Source organism: Stenella coeruleoalba (assembly GCF_951394435.1).
Source record: "Stenella coeruleoalba genome assembly, chromosome: X".
In the NCBI taxonomy this organism is placed as follows: domain Eukaryota; kingdom Metazoa; phylum Chordata; class Mammalia; order Artiodactyla; family Delphinidae; genus Stenella; species Stenella coeruleoalba.
The window spans coordinates 83,551,801-83,571,325 of record NC_137152.1 but is presented as its reverse complement, the minus strand read 5'-3'; the positions used below and the strand labels follow the sequence as shown (position 1 = coordinate 83,571,325).

The 19,525-nt window shown below is 39.1% G+C and overlaps 1 protein-coding gene across 5 annotated transcripts; it reads left to right on the top strand.

Annotated features, from left to right (window-relative positions):
• Nucleotides 1-528: 528 nt before the first annotated feature.
• On the top strand, nt 529-18,637 carry LOC307181016 (melanoma antigen preferentially expressed in tumors-like). Of its 5 annotated transcripts, none has more exons than XM_079911749.1 (4): nt 529-601; nt 14,765-15,064; nt 15,504-16,103; nt 16,937-18,637. In XM_079911749.1, exons 2-4 carry the CDS (start codon nt 14,775-14,777, stop codon nt 17,448-17,450), a joined length of 1,404 nt encoding a protein of 467 aa, XP_079767875.1. In that variant the 5' UTR covers nt 529-601; nt 14,765-14,774; the 3' UTR covers nt 17,451-18,637. The 5 variants fall into 5 exon arrangements, with proteins under 5 accessions (XP_079767875.1, XP_079767877.1, XP_079767874.1 ...); XM_079911751.1 differs by having other exon boundaries at nt 537-601; nt 14,762-15,064; XM_079911748.1 differs by having other exon boundaries at nt 537-601; nt 14,693-15,064.
• Nucleotides 18,638-19,525: the final 888 nt, after the last annotated feature.

The following is a 19,525-nucleotide window of genomic DNA, read 5'->3' as shown; positions in this document are numbered from 1 at the left end:
CAGGCTCGGGATGCGCAGGCTCAGCGGCCATGGCTCACACGCCCAGCCGCTCCACGGCACGTGGGATCTTCCCAGACCAGGGCATGAACCCGTGTCCCCTGCATCGGCTGGTGGACTCTCAACCACTGCGCCACAAGGGAAGCCCGCCACTCGTTTTTAAGTTCACACCCTCTGTTGTGTAGACTATCAATTTGGACGTCAGTTCTCTAGGTTTGAGACCCGGCCTGGCAGTAACCCTGGCCAGGCGGTGCCCATGTGACAAAGAGAGACACTGTGCCAAGGAGATGTAGGAGGGTGGCGCTGGCGCCTGAGAGGAACCCTCTCCTGCATAAGGCTCTCTCCCCTCGGCCCTCTGGGTGGGGTCGGGAATCTGGCCCCTCCTCCCAGTACAGGGTAGATTGAGTGATAGGAGGTCACGTGACCTGAGCTGCACCAATCCAAGTCCTCTTCCGGTGAGCTTAACGTTGAGAGGGAACCGTTAAGACGCCCAGTTCCGGAAACACTGAGGCCTCTCCGCTCCAAGCTCTGGAGAGGGAGGAACCTGCTCCTACTGCTGGGGTCTTGGACAGCTCAAGTTTTTTCCAACTCTTGTTCCAATCAGGTAAATTACAACAGCATTCTTTCTATAAATTACGCCTCTATTGACCTAAATTAAATTACCCAGGATCAAGGTTTGGGGGTTAATAAGACAGGCAATCGAACGGATTGCTGGGTCCACTGTCCTGTCCATTCTCCATGCGTTCCTCTTTCCTCAGGTGTGATTCGCTTCAGTTGTGTGGCTAATCATTTCCTGCTCTCTGTTTAAAATCCCTCGATCAGCCTTCTGCTTCTTAAAAAAAAAAGTTGGGGCTTCCCTGGTGGCGCAGTGGTTGAGAGTCCGCCTGCCGATGCAGGGCACAGGGGTTCGTGTCCCGGTCAGGGAAGATCCCACATGCCATGGAGCAGCTGGGCCCGTGAGCCATGGCCGCTGAGCCGGCACGTCCGGGGCCTGTACTCTGTGACTGGAGAGGCCACAACAGTGAGAGGCCCGCGTACCGGGAAAAAAAAAAATTGTATTTCTCCTTTGCACCTCAGTTTTGTTTGCGGTTTGTTTTGATATCCCAGACTTTAAGTTGTAGGTATTGAAATGTATGTCTCTCTCTCCCCCCACCCCCACCTCTCTGTCTCTCTCTGGTCTCTCTCTCTCTCTCTCTCTCTCTCTCTCTCTCTCTCTCTCTCTCTCTATATATATATATATATATATGGTATTTCATTTCTTTTATACTTAAAATGGTTATCTTCTGAAGAGCAGATAAATACTCATCTACATCTTGGAGATGACTGCACTTTTATTTATTTTAATGGGCTCTCTAAAGCAGTTTTAAATAGTTTTTCAATGGATGATGCGGCATGAGCATTTATCCATCCTCCTAACTGTATTTCAATTAGTTAAACTCTTATTAAACAATGTCGTTTATACAATAACCATTCCTTTAACCAGTGATTTTTTTCTTTATTTTAAAATAATTTTAGGTTCACAGAAACTTTGCAAGTAGTATAGAAAGCCTTCACCCAGATTTCCCTAATGTTAACATCTTATACAGCCAAAGAAAAACTATCAAAATTAGGAAATTAACATTGATGCAGTACTATTAACTAATCTACATACTTTATTTGAATTTCACCATTTGTCCCAGTAATCTCATTTTTCTATTCCAGCATCCCATTCTGGATACCACATTGCATTTGGCCATCATTTCTCCTTAGTCTCCTCCAGGCTGACAGTTCCTTAAGCTTTCTGGGTGTTTCCCAGTCTTGACGCTTTTGAAGATACTGGTCAGGTATTTTATAGAATGTGTGTCAACTTGGGTTTGTCTGATGTGTTCTTGTGATTTGATTGAACTTATACATTTTTGGCAACAATACCTGTTTTATTCTCCTCCCCTTCATCCCATTGGTGATGGAGGAATTTCCACCCTAGTGTTATGGGGGTGGCTGAACACACGACACCTGACACTGGACAGATACTATCCAGAGCAGCTTATTAGTAACGTTTACTCACGGCCTGGGGAGGAGGACACCACTGGCCAGGTAGAGCCCCACAGAGAGTGAACAAGCAGGGGCTGTGGGGGGCAGTCTGTAGTAGCAAGAGGACGAGGTGACCCTTGGTTCACATGGGAGGATGTGATTGGCTTGTTTGAATACTTCTGTGAGCTGGTAGGGAACTGAAACCTGATAGTCAGGGGCGAGCAGGCACTGTGGCTAGTTCCCATGATAAGGCTGGTTCTTTGGCTAGGGGACCTTCTTCCCGGCAGCACAAAAGGGGAATGGGAACTTGTGGTTAGTCCATTTGAGACCCTCTGGGTTTTCCCCCAAATGTCAAGGCATACATGTCACTGTGCCTTAATTTTAGGTCTTATACCACAGCGCTGCAAAAGCAATTCTGTTCCTTGCTCCAAGCATCATGTGAGGGGGTACATGATGTCCATATGTTGTATTAATGATGATATTCATTTGCAACACTTGATTAAGGTAGGGACAACTGTGTTGCTCCATTGTAATAGTACTGTTTTCCTATTTGTAAGTAATAAATATCGTGTAGGAAATACTTTCAGACTATGAAAATATCCTATTTCTTCTCAGACTGTTATTCACGACTTTTAAAATCCATCTGTTGATCTTGCCTACAACAATTATGACTTAATGGTGACTTTCTATTTCCTTATTCTTACTACATTGGTTCATTGGAATTCTGAGGAGCTGTCTTTTCTCCCCCATTTATTTATTTATAAATTATCAAGTTGTTTATAAAACTTGTTTTATTTCAAATTATTGAATCAAATAGCTAATCAAATTATTTGTCAGTATTGAATCATGAATAACTATGTTATATTGTGACTTATAATCAAATTAAATCATTATTTAGTTTCTTGAATTGTTCCAGCTTTGGTGACTGCAAGCTCCTTTTGGTGGGGTCTGTGTTCTTTCAGCATGACCTGATCCTTTTTTGTGTACTTCCTTGCTGGCATTGTAAGGTATTCCTGTTCATCTTGTGTTTTTGTCCCCACCACGGCCCTGAAATCAAAACACTTCTGCAAAGAGCCATGTTTCCTTTTCTTGGAAAATGACATTTAGAAACCAATATCTCAGTGTGTGTTCATTGCTATTGCGGCTTCACTGCTGCTAAGTCCTCCCTCTCCATCCACAAATGAAGGAAATATATTGTATGTATATACTCATGCTTACAGATACTTCTCAATTTCTCTACCTATATGTATAGATATTGAAAGCCAGGAGCTCATACTGATACTTCTTATTTTAATCCATTGTAGCCTTGTTTGTAACTTCTTTGTTTCACCTGGCTCTCCTTATCTTCAATATTTACTTACTTGTTCATTCCTGATATATACATGAAGTACTTGCAGAAAGGCTACCCAATACGCCTATTAGAAACAGATTTGATAACTTGTGTTTGTGTACAGTTCTTTATGTCTTAGGCCTCAGAGGATGCAGTCAAAGAACTACTATTTCCCTAAGTTGCTTAGCTTAGCTATTTTCTTTCTCACCTCTTCAGCTGTGGTTAAGACATTCATTTGTAATATAGTTAGGTTAATTTGTTGGTGTTTGTATTTGACTTTGCCTCCCCCCCACATCTTAGTTGATTTTAATTTTTTATTTAATTCTGGGGTATGTGAAATATTACTGTGATTCAAAGAGTCAGGGCTGCACAGAAACATCTATTAGACAAGTGTCACTCTTTCCTCATGCCTTCTAAGCCCCTCCCATTCGCCACTTATTTCCCACACTCCCCCTGTAGATAACCAATCTCGTTAGCTTCTGGTTTAATCTTTCCTGTATTTACTCTGCACAAATGAACTGATACATATATGTGTTCTTATATTCCCTTGTTTATTAAATGAAGGATGGCATTTTATAATGCTCCTTTGCACTTTTCCTTTTTCAGTTAACAGCATCCCATAAAAAAACTCTTTATGCCATAGAGGGCTTCATTGTTTTTTTGTTTTTGTTTCTCTTTTTATACAGCTGCATTGGACTCGGCTGACATATGTAGGGGCATTTAACTGGTTTTCAACATTCTGCAACTACAAACAATGCTGCAGTGAATAACCTTAGGCATAAGTATTTTTGTGTTGGTGGAAATGGATCTTCAAGTTTTATTCCCAGCAGTAGTATTGTTGGGCCAAAAGTTAAGTGCATGTGTATTTCTGTTAGGTATTTCCATATTTCTCTCCAGAAGGGTTGTACTGGTTTTCACTCCCACTAGCTACTGTGACTGTTTCCCCACAGACTCACTAACAGAACATGTTGCCCTACTTTTGTGACCTTTGTTGATGTGGTAGGTGAGAAATGATATCTCGGCATTGTCTTAGTATGCACTTGTCTAATTATGAGAAAGTGTGACTCTATATTTTGAGGACTGTTTTATATATTTTTTGTGAATTATCTGTTCATATCTTTTCCCATTTTTCTGTAGAAATATTAGCCTTTTGTCCTTCAATACTTCAAAGTTCTGTATATACTTGGACTATTATTCATTTGTCCGTGAGGCATGTGCAAATACTTTATCTCAGTTTGTCAATTGCCTTTTGACTTAGTTATGATGTGTTTGCCGTACATTAAAAAAATCCTTCGTAGGCACATAGATCATTGTTTTCTTTCATTGCCTCTGGAAATTTGAGTCACAGTTAGAAAGCCTTTCCCTACGCTGAGGTTAAAGCAGAGTCCTGCCATATTTTCTTAAAGATTTTGTTATGGTTTCATTTGTTTAGATTCCTAACCCGTTTACAGTTTATTTCTGTGTATGGTGTGTGATATGGATCTACACTGATTCTTTTCCCAAATGTCTCAGTTGTTCCAGCATCATTTATTGAACGTCCATCTTTGCCTCAGTGATTTTAAATGCCCTTTCATCATATACTGAAATTTCCATATATTATTCTTGTTTTTCTGGGTTTTCTATTCTGTTTCACTGGACTATTTGTCTACTCATGTACCAGTACCACAGTGTTATAATTACCGAGGCTTTATAGCATGCTTTAATGTCTGGTATCATTACTCCCCATTTACAGGTTTTCTTTTTCACTTATATCCTGGCTATTCTTGCATGATTTTTAAAAAATATATTAATTTTATTATCCATTGATCTAACTCCATAGAAACATTTGCTGGTATTTTTGAGATTATATTAAATTTATACATTAGTTTAGGGAGAACTGACATCTTCTTAATGTTGTGTTATTCTATCCAAGAACATTGACCAATGTCTTTGTACTTATTCAAGTTTCCTTCTATGTCGTTCAGGAGTGTCTAAAAATTGTCCTTGCATAGCTGCTCTCATTAAGTTTATTTCTATGCATTTAAGCTTTGTTTTTGCTATTGTATATGGAATTTTCTCTACTAAAGTGTCCTCCAGCTGTGTGTGTGTGCGCACACAAAGACCATTGACTTTTGTATGTAACTCTATATCCTACTACCTTGATGATTTCTCTTATTGTTTTACTCAATCTGTCATTGTTTCTATAGGGCTTTTCAGGTGTACGGTAATATCTGCACACAGAGGTGGCTTTACTTCTTGTTATTCATTCTCAGAAATCTAATTGATTTCTCTAGTCAACTGACTAATGCTTGTAGTTGAAGACTGAACAGGAATGATATAATGGGCATACTTTTCTTATTCCTGAGCTTATTGGAAAACCTCTGGTAGTCCCCCACTAAGTAAAATACTTGCATGAGGAATTAATTATATATCTTTTATCATGTTAAGAATGCGTCCCTCTTTCCCACTTCTTGAGGTTTTTCTTTTCTTAACATGAATGGGTGTTGAAGTTTCCCAAAGTTTGTTTGGCATCTGTGGTTTTAATCATATGATATTTGTCCTTAATTATATGACGATGGTGAATGATATCAATGGAATTCCTAATATAGAGCCAGCCTTGTATTAATGGAATAAATTGCACTTGATCACAGTATATTAGTTTCTAAATGTATTGTTGGATGTTTGCTAATATTCTATTTAGTATTTTGGTATCTACCTTTTACCTGTTAGCATCCTACTGGCTTCATATAAGAAGTTAGGGAAGTTTCCTTCCTTTCTAATGTTCTTACATAACTCATAGAGCTTTGGTACTATTTGATCTTTGATGGTTTACTAGGATTCACCTGTAAAACCATCTGAGCAAGGTGCTTCTTGGGGGTATTGCTGTAATAACTTTATTTCTTCTATGAAAATTGCCTAATTTAAGCTTTCTAACACTAGAATCAGAATTTTGGTAATTTGTATTTATCTAGGAAGTTACCTATTTCATATAGATTTTCAAGTTTATTTGCATAGAGGTTGGCAAAGTAATCTCCTCTTTTTTCTGTTTCAATGATTATTTCTCCTTTGTCTATTATTTTGTGTATGTGTGATCTCTCCCTTTCTTCCTTCATCAAGCCAGCTAGGGGTTTGTCCATTTTGAAAAACAAGATTTCATTTTTCTATTTTGTATCTCATTCATTTCTGCTTTTATGTTTTGCTTTCTTTAATTGTTCTTTTTTACCTAGTTGCTTTTGTTTTTTCATTTTTTGAGGCCATACTTTAATTAATCTTCATTCTTCCATTTTTACTCATAAAAGTGTCTACTGTGTGAATTTGCCTCAGATCACTGCTCTAAATGTATCCCATAGATGCCAATATGTAGTTTTTCAGTCAATCTTTTAAAAAATTTCTTTACAACTTCAGTTTGCATCTCTTCTTATATTCAACAGTTTTTAAGAGAAGCTTTAAAAATTTTTTTCAGGTGGAAAGGCCTTTCTGTTTTCAATTTTTGTTACTAACTTTTATAGCATTGGGGTTAGAGAGGATTGTTTGTACTATTTCTACTTTATAGAAATTAATTATCTAATCTCTGTGAGATAATTATGATCCATTTTTGACAAGAATATATTCCCTATATAACATTATTGATTAGCTTTCTCTTTTTTTATATGACTTGATCAGCCTTAGACTGAGTTTGGTGTATTAAATCTCCTACTGTTACTGTTTCCTGTTATTATTATTATTTTATCTACGTCTCCTTGCATTTTCGCTTTATAAAGGTGTTTGTTTGTTATTGGTTCATAAATATTCCTAAGGGTTATATCTTCATTGTGAGTTTTGGCTTTTATCATTAAGACATGTTTTTGGTCACGTTTAATGCTTTCTTAAAATCATCCTGAACCACCTGTTTTCTTAACTTTACTCTCTGGTCTATGCATTTTTTCCTCCAGTATCATTTAACACTCACCTACTGCATTATGATAAAAAGTTTGTTGTATTTTCTTCTACTTCTCTACCTTCTCTCATTTTTAGTTGCGGAGTTTCTGTGGGTTTTTTTCACAGCATAAAACTTCTGTACATTAGCCTTCTCCCCTTTCCCCCACCTTCATTTTACTATTGTATGTAAAATACTCACCATTGGGTATTTTGGTGAAGTTTTCCTTCTCATCGCAGTGGGATCACAATCCCAGTTCCTCTTTTAGATTACTTGGCAAACATTCTGTAAAGAGAAGTATAGGAAATATTGTAAGTTCCTGGGTCACAGTGTCACTGTCTCTCTACTCAACTTTGTTACTGTAGTGCAAAAGCATTCATAGTCAATACATAAATGATTGATCATGGCTTTGATCCAATAAAACTTCATTTACAAAATCAAGCAGTGGGCTGAATTTGGTTCAGTGGGCCAGTTTGCAGACCCCTGCTCTAGTAGCTTCCTTAGGAAGGGCTGAGGGGTGCAGAATTTCCTAAGTTTCTGCAAGTTCAAAAGCTTTTTCTGTAGGCTGTGATATTTAAAGGACACCCAAGTTGGTTATGAAATCTATGCTTCAGCCTTTCTTTTTAGTCAATCTCTGTCTTTTGATTTTTTTAAATATTCTATTTAAGGTGGGTTTCATATCCTCCAATGCTTGCTTGAGTATAATTAATTTTGTTTGGAGTGTTGACTTCCACTCTTTTTCTCCTTCATGGTTGTTTAATATGTATGCACTTTTGTTCCCTCATCTATTTTTTTTTTTTTTTACAAAGCTTTGTATGGAATTCCCTTCATTCTGTTCATCTGTATGATACTGGTTTTTTCGACAAGATTCCTAGTTTAATAATGTGAAATTTTGTTAGTATAGCAAAGACCAGATCCTTTTTTATTTTGTTTGTTTGTTTTGGTGATGAAGGGAGAAGTCCTGAGTGCTCTGATTTTGCGGTTCTCTTATGTCTTGCAAGATCCTTAATTTTCCCCTTTTGTTTATTTTCTCCATCATTACCCAAGCGCCAACGGATGCTTCTCCCTAACTCTTTGCCTTTCTTCTTCCCTAAGAGTTATATCTTTCAAAGACTGCACTTTAAATCATCTCTGTCCCTTCATAAGCTCCGATTTTGGAGTGCCTTCCCTGTAGTCCAGGCTCTCATATTCTAGGACACATTTTTGGTATTTTTAGATTTATTCTGGGCTTAGTCCTTTTGCTGTAGTTTTAGATCAGCTTTCAGCCCTTTTCCATCTTTCCTCTCTCTTGGCAGCTTTTCTTGGTCTGTCTTTTTGTTTTCCACAAAGCCTAGTAATGGGAGTGTGACAAATCTTATGCCAGGATTCATGATTTTTCTTTTTTTACTCACAATACTTTTGAATTTTTGGCCTTCTCCATTTTAAAATACTGATGAGGGTGTGGCTTTTGTGTAGATGTACATTTTCCTTCTTATTGGTTTGTATCCTTTGGGGAGAAAATAATATTTTTAACATCTTTATTAGAGTATAATTGCTTTACAATGGTTTGTCAGTTTCTGCCTTATAACGAAGTGAATCAGCTATACATACACATATGTCCCCATATCTCTTGCCTCTTTCATCTCCCTCCCTCCCACCCTCCCTATCCCACCCCTCTAGGTGGTCACAAAGTGCCGAGCTGATCTCTTTGTGCTATAGGGCTGCTTCTAACTAGCGATCTATTTTACGTTAGGTAGTGTATATATGTCCCTGACATTCACTTTATCCCAGCTCGCCCTTCCCCCTCCCCGTATCCTCAAGTCCAGCCTCTAGTAGGTCTGCATCTTTATTCCCGTCTTACACCGAGGTTCTCTGACCATTTTCTTTTTTTTTCCTTTTTCTATTTTATTTTATTTTTTTTTTGGTGGCTTAAAATGGCAGAAATTTATTCTTTCATAGCTCTGGAAGCCAAGTCTGAAATCAATATCACTGAGCTGAAATCAATGTGTTGGCAGGGCTGTTCTCCTTCTGGAGGCTCCAGGAGAGAATCCATTCTTGCTTCTTCCAGCTTCTTGTGGCTGCCAGCATCCTTTGGCGTGTGGTCACATCAAAACAACCTCTGCCTGTGTGGTCACATTGACATTTCCTTTTCTGTGTGTGTCAAATCTGGTTTTGCCCCTATATTTTAATTTATTTTATTTTTTTTTAAATTTATTTTAACATCTTTATTGGAGTATAATTGCTTTACAATGGTGTGTTAGTCTCTGCTTTATAACAAAGTGAATCAGTTATACATATACATATGTTCCCATATCTTTACCCTCTTGCATCTCCCTCCCTCCCAGCCTCCCTATCCCTCCCCTCTAGGTGGTCACAGACCACCTAGCTGATCTCCCTGTGCTACGCAGCTGCTTCCCACTAGCTACCTATTTTACATTTGGTAGAGTATATATGTCCATGCCATTCTCTCACTTTGTAACAGTTTACCATTCCCCCTCCCTATATCCTAAACTCCATGCTCTCGTAGGTCTGTGTCTTTATTCCCGTCTTACCCCTAGGTACTTCATGACCTTTTCTCAGGGTATGCCCAGTAGTGGGATTGCTGGGTCGTATGGTAGTTCTATTTTTAGTTTTTTAAGGAACCTCCATACTGTTCTCCATAGTGGCTGCATCATTTCTCATTCCCACCAATAGTGCAAGAGTTTTCCCTTTCCTCCTCACCCTCTCCAGCATTTATTGTTTGTAGATTTTTTGATGATGGCCATTCTGACCGGTGTGAGATGATATCACATTGTAGTTTTGATTTGCATTTCTCTAATGATTAATGACGTTGAGCATTCTTTCATGTGTTGGTTGGCAATCTGTATATCTTCTCTGGAGAAATGTCTATTTAGGTCTTCTGCCCATTTATGCATTGAATTGGGTTTTTTTTGTTATTGAGCTGCATGAGCTGCTTGTAAATTTTGGAAATTAATCCTTTGTCAGTTGCTTCATTTGCAAATATTTTCTCCCACTCTGAGGGTTCTCTTTTCATCTTGTTTTTGGTTTCCTTTGCTGTGCAAAAGCTTTTAAGTTTCATTAGGTCCCATTTGTTTATTTTTGTTTTTATTTCCATTTCTCTAGGAGGTGGGTCAAAAAGGATCTTGCTGTGATGTATGTCATAGAACGTTCTGCCTGTTTTCTCCCAACTGTTTTATAGTTTCTGGCCTTACATTTAAGTCTTTAATCCCTTTTGAGTTTATTTTTGTGTTAGGGAGTGTTCTAATTTCATACTTTTACATGTACCTGTCCAGTTTTCCCAGCACCACATATTGAAGAGTCTATCCTTTCTACATTGTACATTCCTGCCTCCTTTATCAAAGATAAGGTGACCATATGTGCGTGGGTTTATCTCTCGGCTTTCGGTCCTGTTCCATTGATCTATATTTCTGTTTTCGTGCCAGTACCATACTGTCTTGATTACTGTAGCTCTGTAGTATAGTCTGAAGTCAGGGAGCCTGATTCCTCCAGCTCCAATTTTCGTTCTCAAGATTGCTTTGGCTATTCGGTGTCATTTGTGTTCCCATACAAATTGTGAAGTTTTTGTTCTAGTTCTGTGAAAAATACCAGTGATAGTTTGACAGGGATTGCATTGAATCTGTAGATTGCTTTGGGTAGTAGAGTCATTTTCACAATGTTGATTCTTCCAACCCAAGAACATGGTATATCTCTCCATCTATTTCTATCATCTTTAATTTCTTTCATCAGTGTCTTATAATTTTCTGCATACAAGTCGTTTGTCTCCTTAGGTAGGTTTGTTCCTAGATATTTTATTCTTTTTGTGGCAATGGAAAATAGGAGTGTTTCATTAATTTCTCTTTCAGATTTTTCATCATTAGTGTATAGGAATGCCAGAGATTTCTGTGCATTCATTTTGTATCCTGATACTTTACCAAATTCATTGATTAGCTCTAGTAGTTTTCTGGTAGCATCTTTAGGATTCTCTATGTATAGTATCATGTCATCTACCAACAGTGACAGCTTTACTTCTTCTTTTCCAATTTGGATTCCTTTTATTTCTTTTTCTTCTCTGATTGCTATGGCTAAAACTTCCAAAGCTATGTTGAATAATAGTGGTGTGAGTGGGCAACCTTGTCTTGTTCCTGATCTTAGTGGAAATGCTTTCAGTTTTTCACCATTGAGGACGATGTTGGCTGTGGATCTGTCATATATGGCCTTTGTTATGTTGAGGAAAGTTCCTTCTATGCCTACTTTCTGGAGGGTTTTCTTCATAAATAGGTGTTGAATTTTCTCGAAACCTTTCTCTGCATCTATTGAGATGATCATATGGTTTTTCTCCTTCAATTTGTTAATATGGTTTATCACATTGATAGATTTGCGTATATTGAAGAATCCTTGCATTCCTGGAATAAACCCCACTTGATCATGGTGTATGATCCTTTTAATGTGCTGTTGGATTCTGTTTGCTAGTATTTTGTTGAGGATTTTTGCATCTCTGTTCATCAATGATATTGGCCTGTAGTTTTCTTTCTTTGTGACATCCTTGTCTGGTTTTGGTATCAAGGTGATGGTGGCCTCGTAGAAGGAGTTTGGGAGTGTTCCTCCCTCTGCTATATTTTGGAAGAGTTTGAGAAGGATAGGTGTTAGCTCTTCTCTAAATGTTTGATATAATTTGCCTGGGAATCCATCCGGTCCTGGGTTTTTGTTTGTTGGAAGATTTTTAATCACAGTTTCAATTTCAGTGCTTGTGATTGGTTTGTTCATATTTTCTATTTCTTCCTGGTTCAGCCTCAGAACGTTGTGCATTTCTAAGAATTTGTCCATTTCTTCCAGGTTGTCCATTTTATTGGCATAGAGTTGCTTGTAGTAATCTCTGATGATCCTTTGTATTTCTGCAGTGTCAGTTGTTACTTCTCCTTTTTCATTTCTAATTCTATTGATTTGAGTCTTCTCCCATTTTTTTCTTGATGGGTCTGGCTAATGGTTTATCAATTTTGTTTATCTTCTCAAAGAACCAGCTTTTAGTTTTATTGATCTTTGCTATCATTTCCTTCATTTCTTTTTCATTTATTTCTGATCTGATTTTTATGATTTATTTCCTTCTGCTAATTGTGGGGATTTTTTTTGTTCTTCTTTTTCTATTGCTTTATGTGTAAGGTTAGGTTGTTTATTTGAGATGTTTCTTGTTTCTTGAGGTAGGATTGTATTGCTATAAGCTTCCCTCCTAGAACTGCGTATGCTGCATCCCATAGGTTTGGGTCGTCGTGTCTCCATTGTCATTTGTTTCTAGGTAATTTTTGATTTCCTCTTTGATTTCTTCAGTGATCTCTTGGTTATTTAGTAGTGTATTGTTTAGCCTCCATGTGTTTGTATTTCTTACACATTTTTTTCTGTAATTGCTATCTAGTCTCATAGCATTGTGGTCAGAAAAGATACTTGATACGATTTTAAATTTCTTAAATTTACCAAGGCTTGATTTGTGACCCAAGATATGATCTATCCTGGAGAATTTTCCTTGAGCACTTGAGAAGAATGTGTATTCTGTTGTTTTTGGTTGGGATGTCCTATAAATATCAATTAAGTCCATCTTGTTTAATATATCATTTAAAGCTTGTTTTTCTTTATTTATTTTCATTTTGGATGATCTGTCTATTGGTGAAAGTGGGGTGTTAAAGTCCCCTACTATGATTGGGTTACTGTTGATTTCCCCTTTTATGGCTGTTAGTATTTGACTTATGTAGTGAGGTGCTCCTATGTTGGGTGCGTAAATATTTACAATTGTTATATCTTCTTCTTGGATAGATCCCTTGATCATTATGTAGTGTCCTTCTTTGTCTCTTGTAATAGTCTGTTTTAAAGTCTATTTTGTCTGATATGAGAATTGCTACTCCAGCTTTCTTTTGATTTACATTTGCATGGAGTATCTTTTTCCATCCTCTCACTTTCAGTCTGTATGTGTCCCTAGGTCTGAAGAGGGTCTCTTGTAGACAGCATATATATGGGTCTTGTTTTTACATCCATTCAGCCAATCTATGTCTTTTGGTTGGAGCATTTAATCCATTTACATTTAAGGTAATTATCGATATGTATGTTCCTGTTACCATTTCGTTAATTGTTTTGGGTTTTTTTTTATTGTAGGTCTTTTCCCTCTCTTGTGTTTCTTGCCCAGAGAAGTTCCTTTAGCATTTGTTGTAAAGCTGTTTGGTGGTGCTGAATTCTCTTAGCTTTTGCTTGTCTGTAAAGCTTTTAATTTCTCCTTCACATCTGAATGAGATCCTTGTTGGTTAGAGTAATCTTGGTTGTAGGTTTTTTCTTTCATCCCTTTAAATATGTCCTGCCAGTCCCTTCTGTCTTTCAGAGTTTCTGTTGAAAGATCAGCTGGTTATCTTATGGGGATTCCCTTATGTGTTACTTGTCGTTTTTCCCTTGCTGCTTTTAATATTTTTTCTTTGTGTTTAATTTTTGATAGTTTGATTAATATGTGTCTTGGCGTGTTTCTCCTTGGATTTATCCTCTATGGGACTCTCTGTGCTTCCTGCACTTGATTAACTATTTCCTCACATCCTTCTCTGGAGCTCCTTTAAGCAGCGCTCTTAATCCCCTCTCCTGGTGCACCAGGAAACAGAGAGGCAAGAAAAAGTCTCTTGTCTCTTTGGCAGCTCCAGACTTTTTCCTGGAGTCCCTCTCTGCTAGCCGTGGCACACTAGCCCCCTTCAGGCTGTGTTCATGTAGCCAACCCCAGTCTTTTCCCTGGTATCTGACCTCTGAAGCCCGAGCCTCAGGTCCCAGGCTCCGCCCACCTCGGCAGGTGAGCAGACAAGCCTCTCAGGCTGGTGAGTGCTGGTCAGCACCGATCCCCTGTGTGGGAATCTCTCCGCTTTGCCCTCCACACCCCTGTTGCTGCGCTCTCCTCTGCGGCTCCAAAGCTTCCCCCCTCCGCCACCTGCAGTCTCCGCCCACGAAGGGGCTTCCTAGTGTGTGGAAACCTTTCCTTCTTCACAGCTCCCTCCCACTGCTGCAGGTCCCATCCCTATCCTTTTGTCTCTGTTTTTTATTTTTTCTTTTACCCTACCCAGGTCCTTGGGGAGTTTCTTGCCTTTTGGGAGGTCTGAGGACTTCTGGCAGCATTCAGTAGGTGTTCTGTAGGAGTTGTTCCACATGTAGATGTATTTCTGATGTATTTGTGGGCAGGAAGGTGATCTCCACTTCTTACTCTTCTGCCATCTGGAAGCTCCTCAGGAGGAAATAATTTGAGGAAGGCAGCTAGGTGGTCAGCATTGTCTTCTGCTAACTTACCTCTGATTTCTAATGGCATTTTATCTCATGGATGTGTGTGTGTGTGTGTGTGTGTGTGTGTGTGTGTGTGTGTGTGCATGCATGCGTGCACACAAGTCCATTTTCATTCTATTCCTATAGTAGTGGTCACTTGAGTTGGCCCTATGGTTCACCACATACTTATTCAATAAGTATTTTGTCCACAGCTAACCCTGGAAGCAAACAAGTGACTATAGATACCTTCTCAGGATTTCTAAAAATTCTCCACTCTGAAGCAGGTTTTTGAAGATGGACCAAAAGACCACAGTCACCCTCCTTGAGCTTGCTGCAAAGAGTCTGCTGAATAATGAGCCTGCAACTATCCATGCCCTGGACGAAATCCCAAGAGACCTCTTTGTTCCATTGTTCAACGCTGCCTTCTTGGGTGGGCATAAGACGATCCTAAAGGCAATGGTGAAGGTTTGGCCTTTTCGCTGTCTCCATATTGGGTCATTGACCACACGGGAATCATACTATGACATCTTGGAAGCCGTGATTGATGGTCTGCAGATCCTCCCTGCCCAGAACTCTTCCTCTTGGTAAGACTATGACCAGTAGAGACACAGGGAGTCAGCAGGAGTGTATGCTGTAGCCTGGGGCAGGGGAATACCTAACGGTCTCCCAACAGTAGCCAGTGGTGAATACTGCAGTCTTTGCAGAGCTGTCGGTCCTTCGGGACTCTATTGCCTTATAGAGTTGATTATAGAGTAGAGGTGTTTGAGGAAACTATGAATGGATTTGAGTGCGATTACACAGAAGTGGAGTATGGGCATTGAGACAGGGAAAGACCGGAGGTGAAGGAGGGGGTGGGGAAAGGATGAAAGATGCTGCATTTGTGTGGAAAGAACTTCTTGGTGAATGGCAATGAAGTGAAAACCAGGGTTAAAGTGTTCTGTCCCTGCTTCTCATCATTGATCTTGCTGGGTTATATTAAAATCAGCTATCTCTCATGTGTTCTGTCTCTTCCTTTCCTTACAGGGGGCCCAAACTGAGGATCCTAGATTTAAGGAGTGATCTGGTCTGTAAGACAATATGCTCTGAGATTGGGACCGCATTCCCTTTCTGTTTTCAGTCATGCATTTACTCTCAGCACTCTATCCTTAAGATAGAAGCTCAGCATAGAGTCAGGTGCCTCAGGATTGGTAATTCCGGGTCTGAGCCTCAGTCAGCTCAGGAACCCATGGAATTACTAGTGGATATTTCCCTCAATAGTACCTTGAGAACAGAACAATTCCTCTCTTTCCTTTGTAGTAAGATTCAGCAGAATGTTGGGTCCTTGCACGTCTGCTGCAGAGATTTGCAAATCGATAGAATGTCTGGGCACAAAAGTATCCTGCAGTTTCTGGATCTGGGGTGCATTGAGAACCTGGAAGTGGATCAGGCTAATCTGAGTGAAGTCATCACCCTTTTGGCTCAGGTGATCCACCTGAACAGCCTTACTCTGTGTAACATCCCCTTTAAAACTTATAATAGAAGGAAATTCAGATCTTTTCTCCTCTGCCTTGGGCGGCTGGACCATCTCCAGGAGCTCAGCTTGTCTTTCTTCTGCCTCACAGATCAACTGCACAAACTGCTCAGGTGAGGGGGTGGGGAGGAACCTGGGTTCCCTGATCACCTCATTGTTAACACAGAAGAGACCATGCTTGGATCTTCCTAAGCTCCTTGTAACCCATTTCTCTCTTTGCCTCAGCATAGGCACTGCTGGGAGTTTGAACATAGCTGGGGGAGAGAGGGGTACCTTATGCTGAGCAGCAGATGAGGTTAGAAAAGGAAGCTGTGCTCATTCATTCATTCATTCATTCAGTGACCGTGGGCAGATCCTAAAAGAAGTCTGTAAATATATTGGTGAAAAAGACTCAGTCCTTCTCCTATTGGACTTTACAGCTCTCTAGAGAGGAAGGGGAGGCATTCAGATGGAGAAGCATTAAGCTATAGGACTAATGCACATGTCCATGGATGGGCCCCAATAGTTAACACTGCCAGATAATATTGCTCCTGTATTTCCCCCCAGGCTTACACCCTGAATGGAGAGCTTGTCATCTGGTACTAGTCAAAGGAAACCCTCAGTTGGCTGTTTTCCCAGACCCATCCTCGCCAAATAAGTGAATCAGATCCAACACTGATTATGTCATATATACTAAGTGCATGCAATTTCTTCACTTAATCTTTCCCGCAGTTCTGTATAATAATGACTGCTGTGCACGTTTTCAAGATTAAAACCCTGTACCTCAGAGTGGTAAAGTAACTTTCTCAGGGTCACAAATCTATAAAGTCTGATCCCAAAGTCCACATTGTTAACCACTTATTGCAAACCATGAACACAGTAGTTTATTCTAGAGCCTTAGGTACCTAAAATTTGGGGCTCATTGCCCTCATTCTTCTGAAATAACCTTACATTTTTCTCTCTGTAGAGTTGTGCCACCTCAGTTGGATTCACTGTATCTACCTCACTGTCAGCTTTCTCACAGAGATGTCACTGTCCTGTCCCAGAGCTCTCAGGCCACCCACCTAAGGGTATTGAGTCTCAGTAACAACCACATCTTCTCAGAAGTTTATGAGCCCTTCCAGGCTCTGCTGGAGAAGGTCTCAAGCACCCTGCAACATCTGGTGATAAACAATTGTATGATAACTGATTCTACTCTCTCTGCCGTCATCCCAACCCTGAGCCACTGTACTCACCTCCGTGTCCTTAGCTTTGCCTTCAATCCCATTACAATGCCTGTGCTCAAGAGCCTTCTGCAGCACTTGACTTCCTTGATGAAGCTGAAGCATGTGATTTATCCTGTCCCTGTCCATTGCTACGAGGAATGGATTTTTCATGACCGTTTGGACCGACAGAAACTTGCTGAAGTTCAGGCTCAGTTGGAAGCGATGCTGCACGGGGCACAGAGGAACGACATGAAATGGGTCAGTTGTTCAGAGTGATTTCCACAGCACAGGGAGGTGTTTCAACACTGATGTGTGGTCATGAAAGTGTTCACTTTTTTTTTTTTTTTTTGCCTGAAACCCAAGTTTGTAGAGACACATATATAAAGTTCTACTGTTCTAGGAAACTGGGGTTAGGAACACTGGATATGTAAACTGATCTCTATAAAAGAGGAACTTTAAAAAGGAAATAGAGGAATTTGAAATGTCCGCTGGATCTCTTGCCCACTGCCCTCTACATTTTCTGGTTACTATCCACAGTGTTGGGTATGTGACGTAAGCTGACCCAGTCATGGTACATCATTTCCTTATCCACACTGATTGGTTCACTTATCCATTTATGGGCACTTGACACAAGTCAGATCAATTGAAACTCTTCCTAGAGGTGGTAGTTGTTGAATAATTTTACCCTCTAGGGACCTGCAAACTTCTTGTATTTCTGATTTCCTCAGGTGGCTTATGAGAAACCGTATGCAACTAAAAGGAAACAAACTATGCCCACTACCTACTGGTATCTTCATCAGCATATTGCTGCCTAATTTCCCAGGTCTCAGACCCCTGGCTCAGTTATTCCTTATTCCACACACATTCAGCAAGTATCTGTTATGATTTAGGTACTTTTCCAGGTGCTAAGAAAGATAAAGTCCCTGATCTCACTCAGAGTGTAGACATTCCTATGATTTATCAGTTTCTCTACTCTTTCGTGGAAGACTTGGGAAATTATTTATTCCCCCATAACACAGTATTTTTCTCACTTTTTCCCCTCACATAGTCTGCTCAAATGACATTGGTCTTTTTATGCTGTTGGGTAGCTGCTCAGGCCTCAGGTCATGGCTTAAATGTTACCTCCTCAGATAGGTTTTCTCTTACTTCCCCATTTAAGCAGATTTATTCTGCTGCTGCTTTTGCTTAAGGTACCATGTATATTTCCTTCATCGTACACATTGTTGCATATGTATTTGCTCCCTCTGCCCCTCCACTAGAGTTGCACTGCTCAGTATGGTGCCCACTAACCATATGTGGCTTCTGAACTCTAGAAATTTGGCTAATCTCAAATGTGATGTACCCTAGGTGTTGAATGCACTCTGTGTATCCAAGAGTTAGTAAGAAACAAAGGATGTAGAATAACTAATTGATAATTTACGTGTATTGTTTACATGATGAAATGATAACATACTCCATATCAAAGACAGTAAAGATAAAAGAATGTAAATTAAATTCTTTATATACTTACATGTTAGAATGATAGCATTGTATTTCAAAGACTTAGTAAGAAAAATGTTATAATAATTACGTGTTTATATGTTTACATATCAACGTGATAAAACATTGCATTCCAAAGACTAATTGAGAGAAAATAAAGTTAATTAATAGGTTGTTCCTACTGTTTATATGTTGAAATGGTAACGTAGAAAATGTCAACGATAACAGAAAAGAATGGAAAAAATAATCAGTATTTTGTGTATAGTGTTTCCTTGTTGAAATGAAAACAGATTGCATTTTCATTGTTGATGTGAAAACAGATTGTAGTTTAAAGACTTAGTAAGAAAGAAGAATGTAAAAGTAATGAGTGTTGTTTACATTGTTTCCTTGTTGAAATGATAACACACACATTTTAAAGACTCAGTAAAAAATTTTTTACAATTATTTTTTCTTATTGCTTACATGTTGAAGTGATAAACTGCATTTCAAAAACAGAGAAAATAATGTAAAACTTAATTAATAATTAATAAAAATAGTTAATGACTTGTTGTTACCTCCATTTTGCTACTGCATTTCTGACTTAGAAAGATAAATGTGTTAAATGAATTGTATATGTTGTTGCTTTGTTGAAATGATAACACATGGCATTTCAAAGACATCATAAAATAAGAATGCAACAAGGCCACCAATACCCTGACACCAAAGCCAGACAAAGACACTACAGAAAAAGGAAATGAGAGGGCAATATCTTCGATTAATACAAATGAAAAGGTCCTGGACAAAATATTAGCAAAACAAATCCAACAGTATATCAAAAGGACCATACACCATAAATCACGTAGGATTTATTCCAGGGTCACAAGGATGATTCA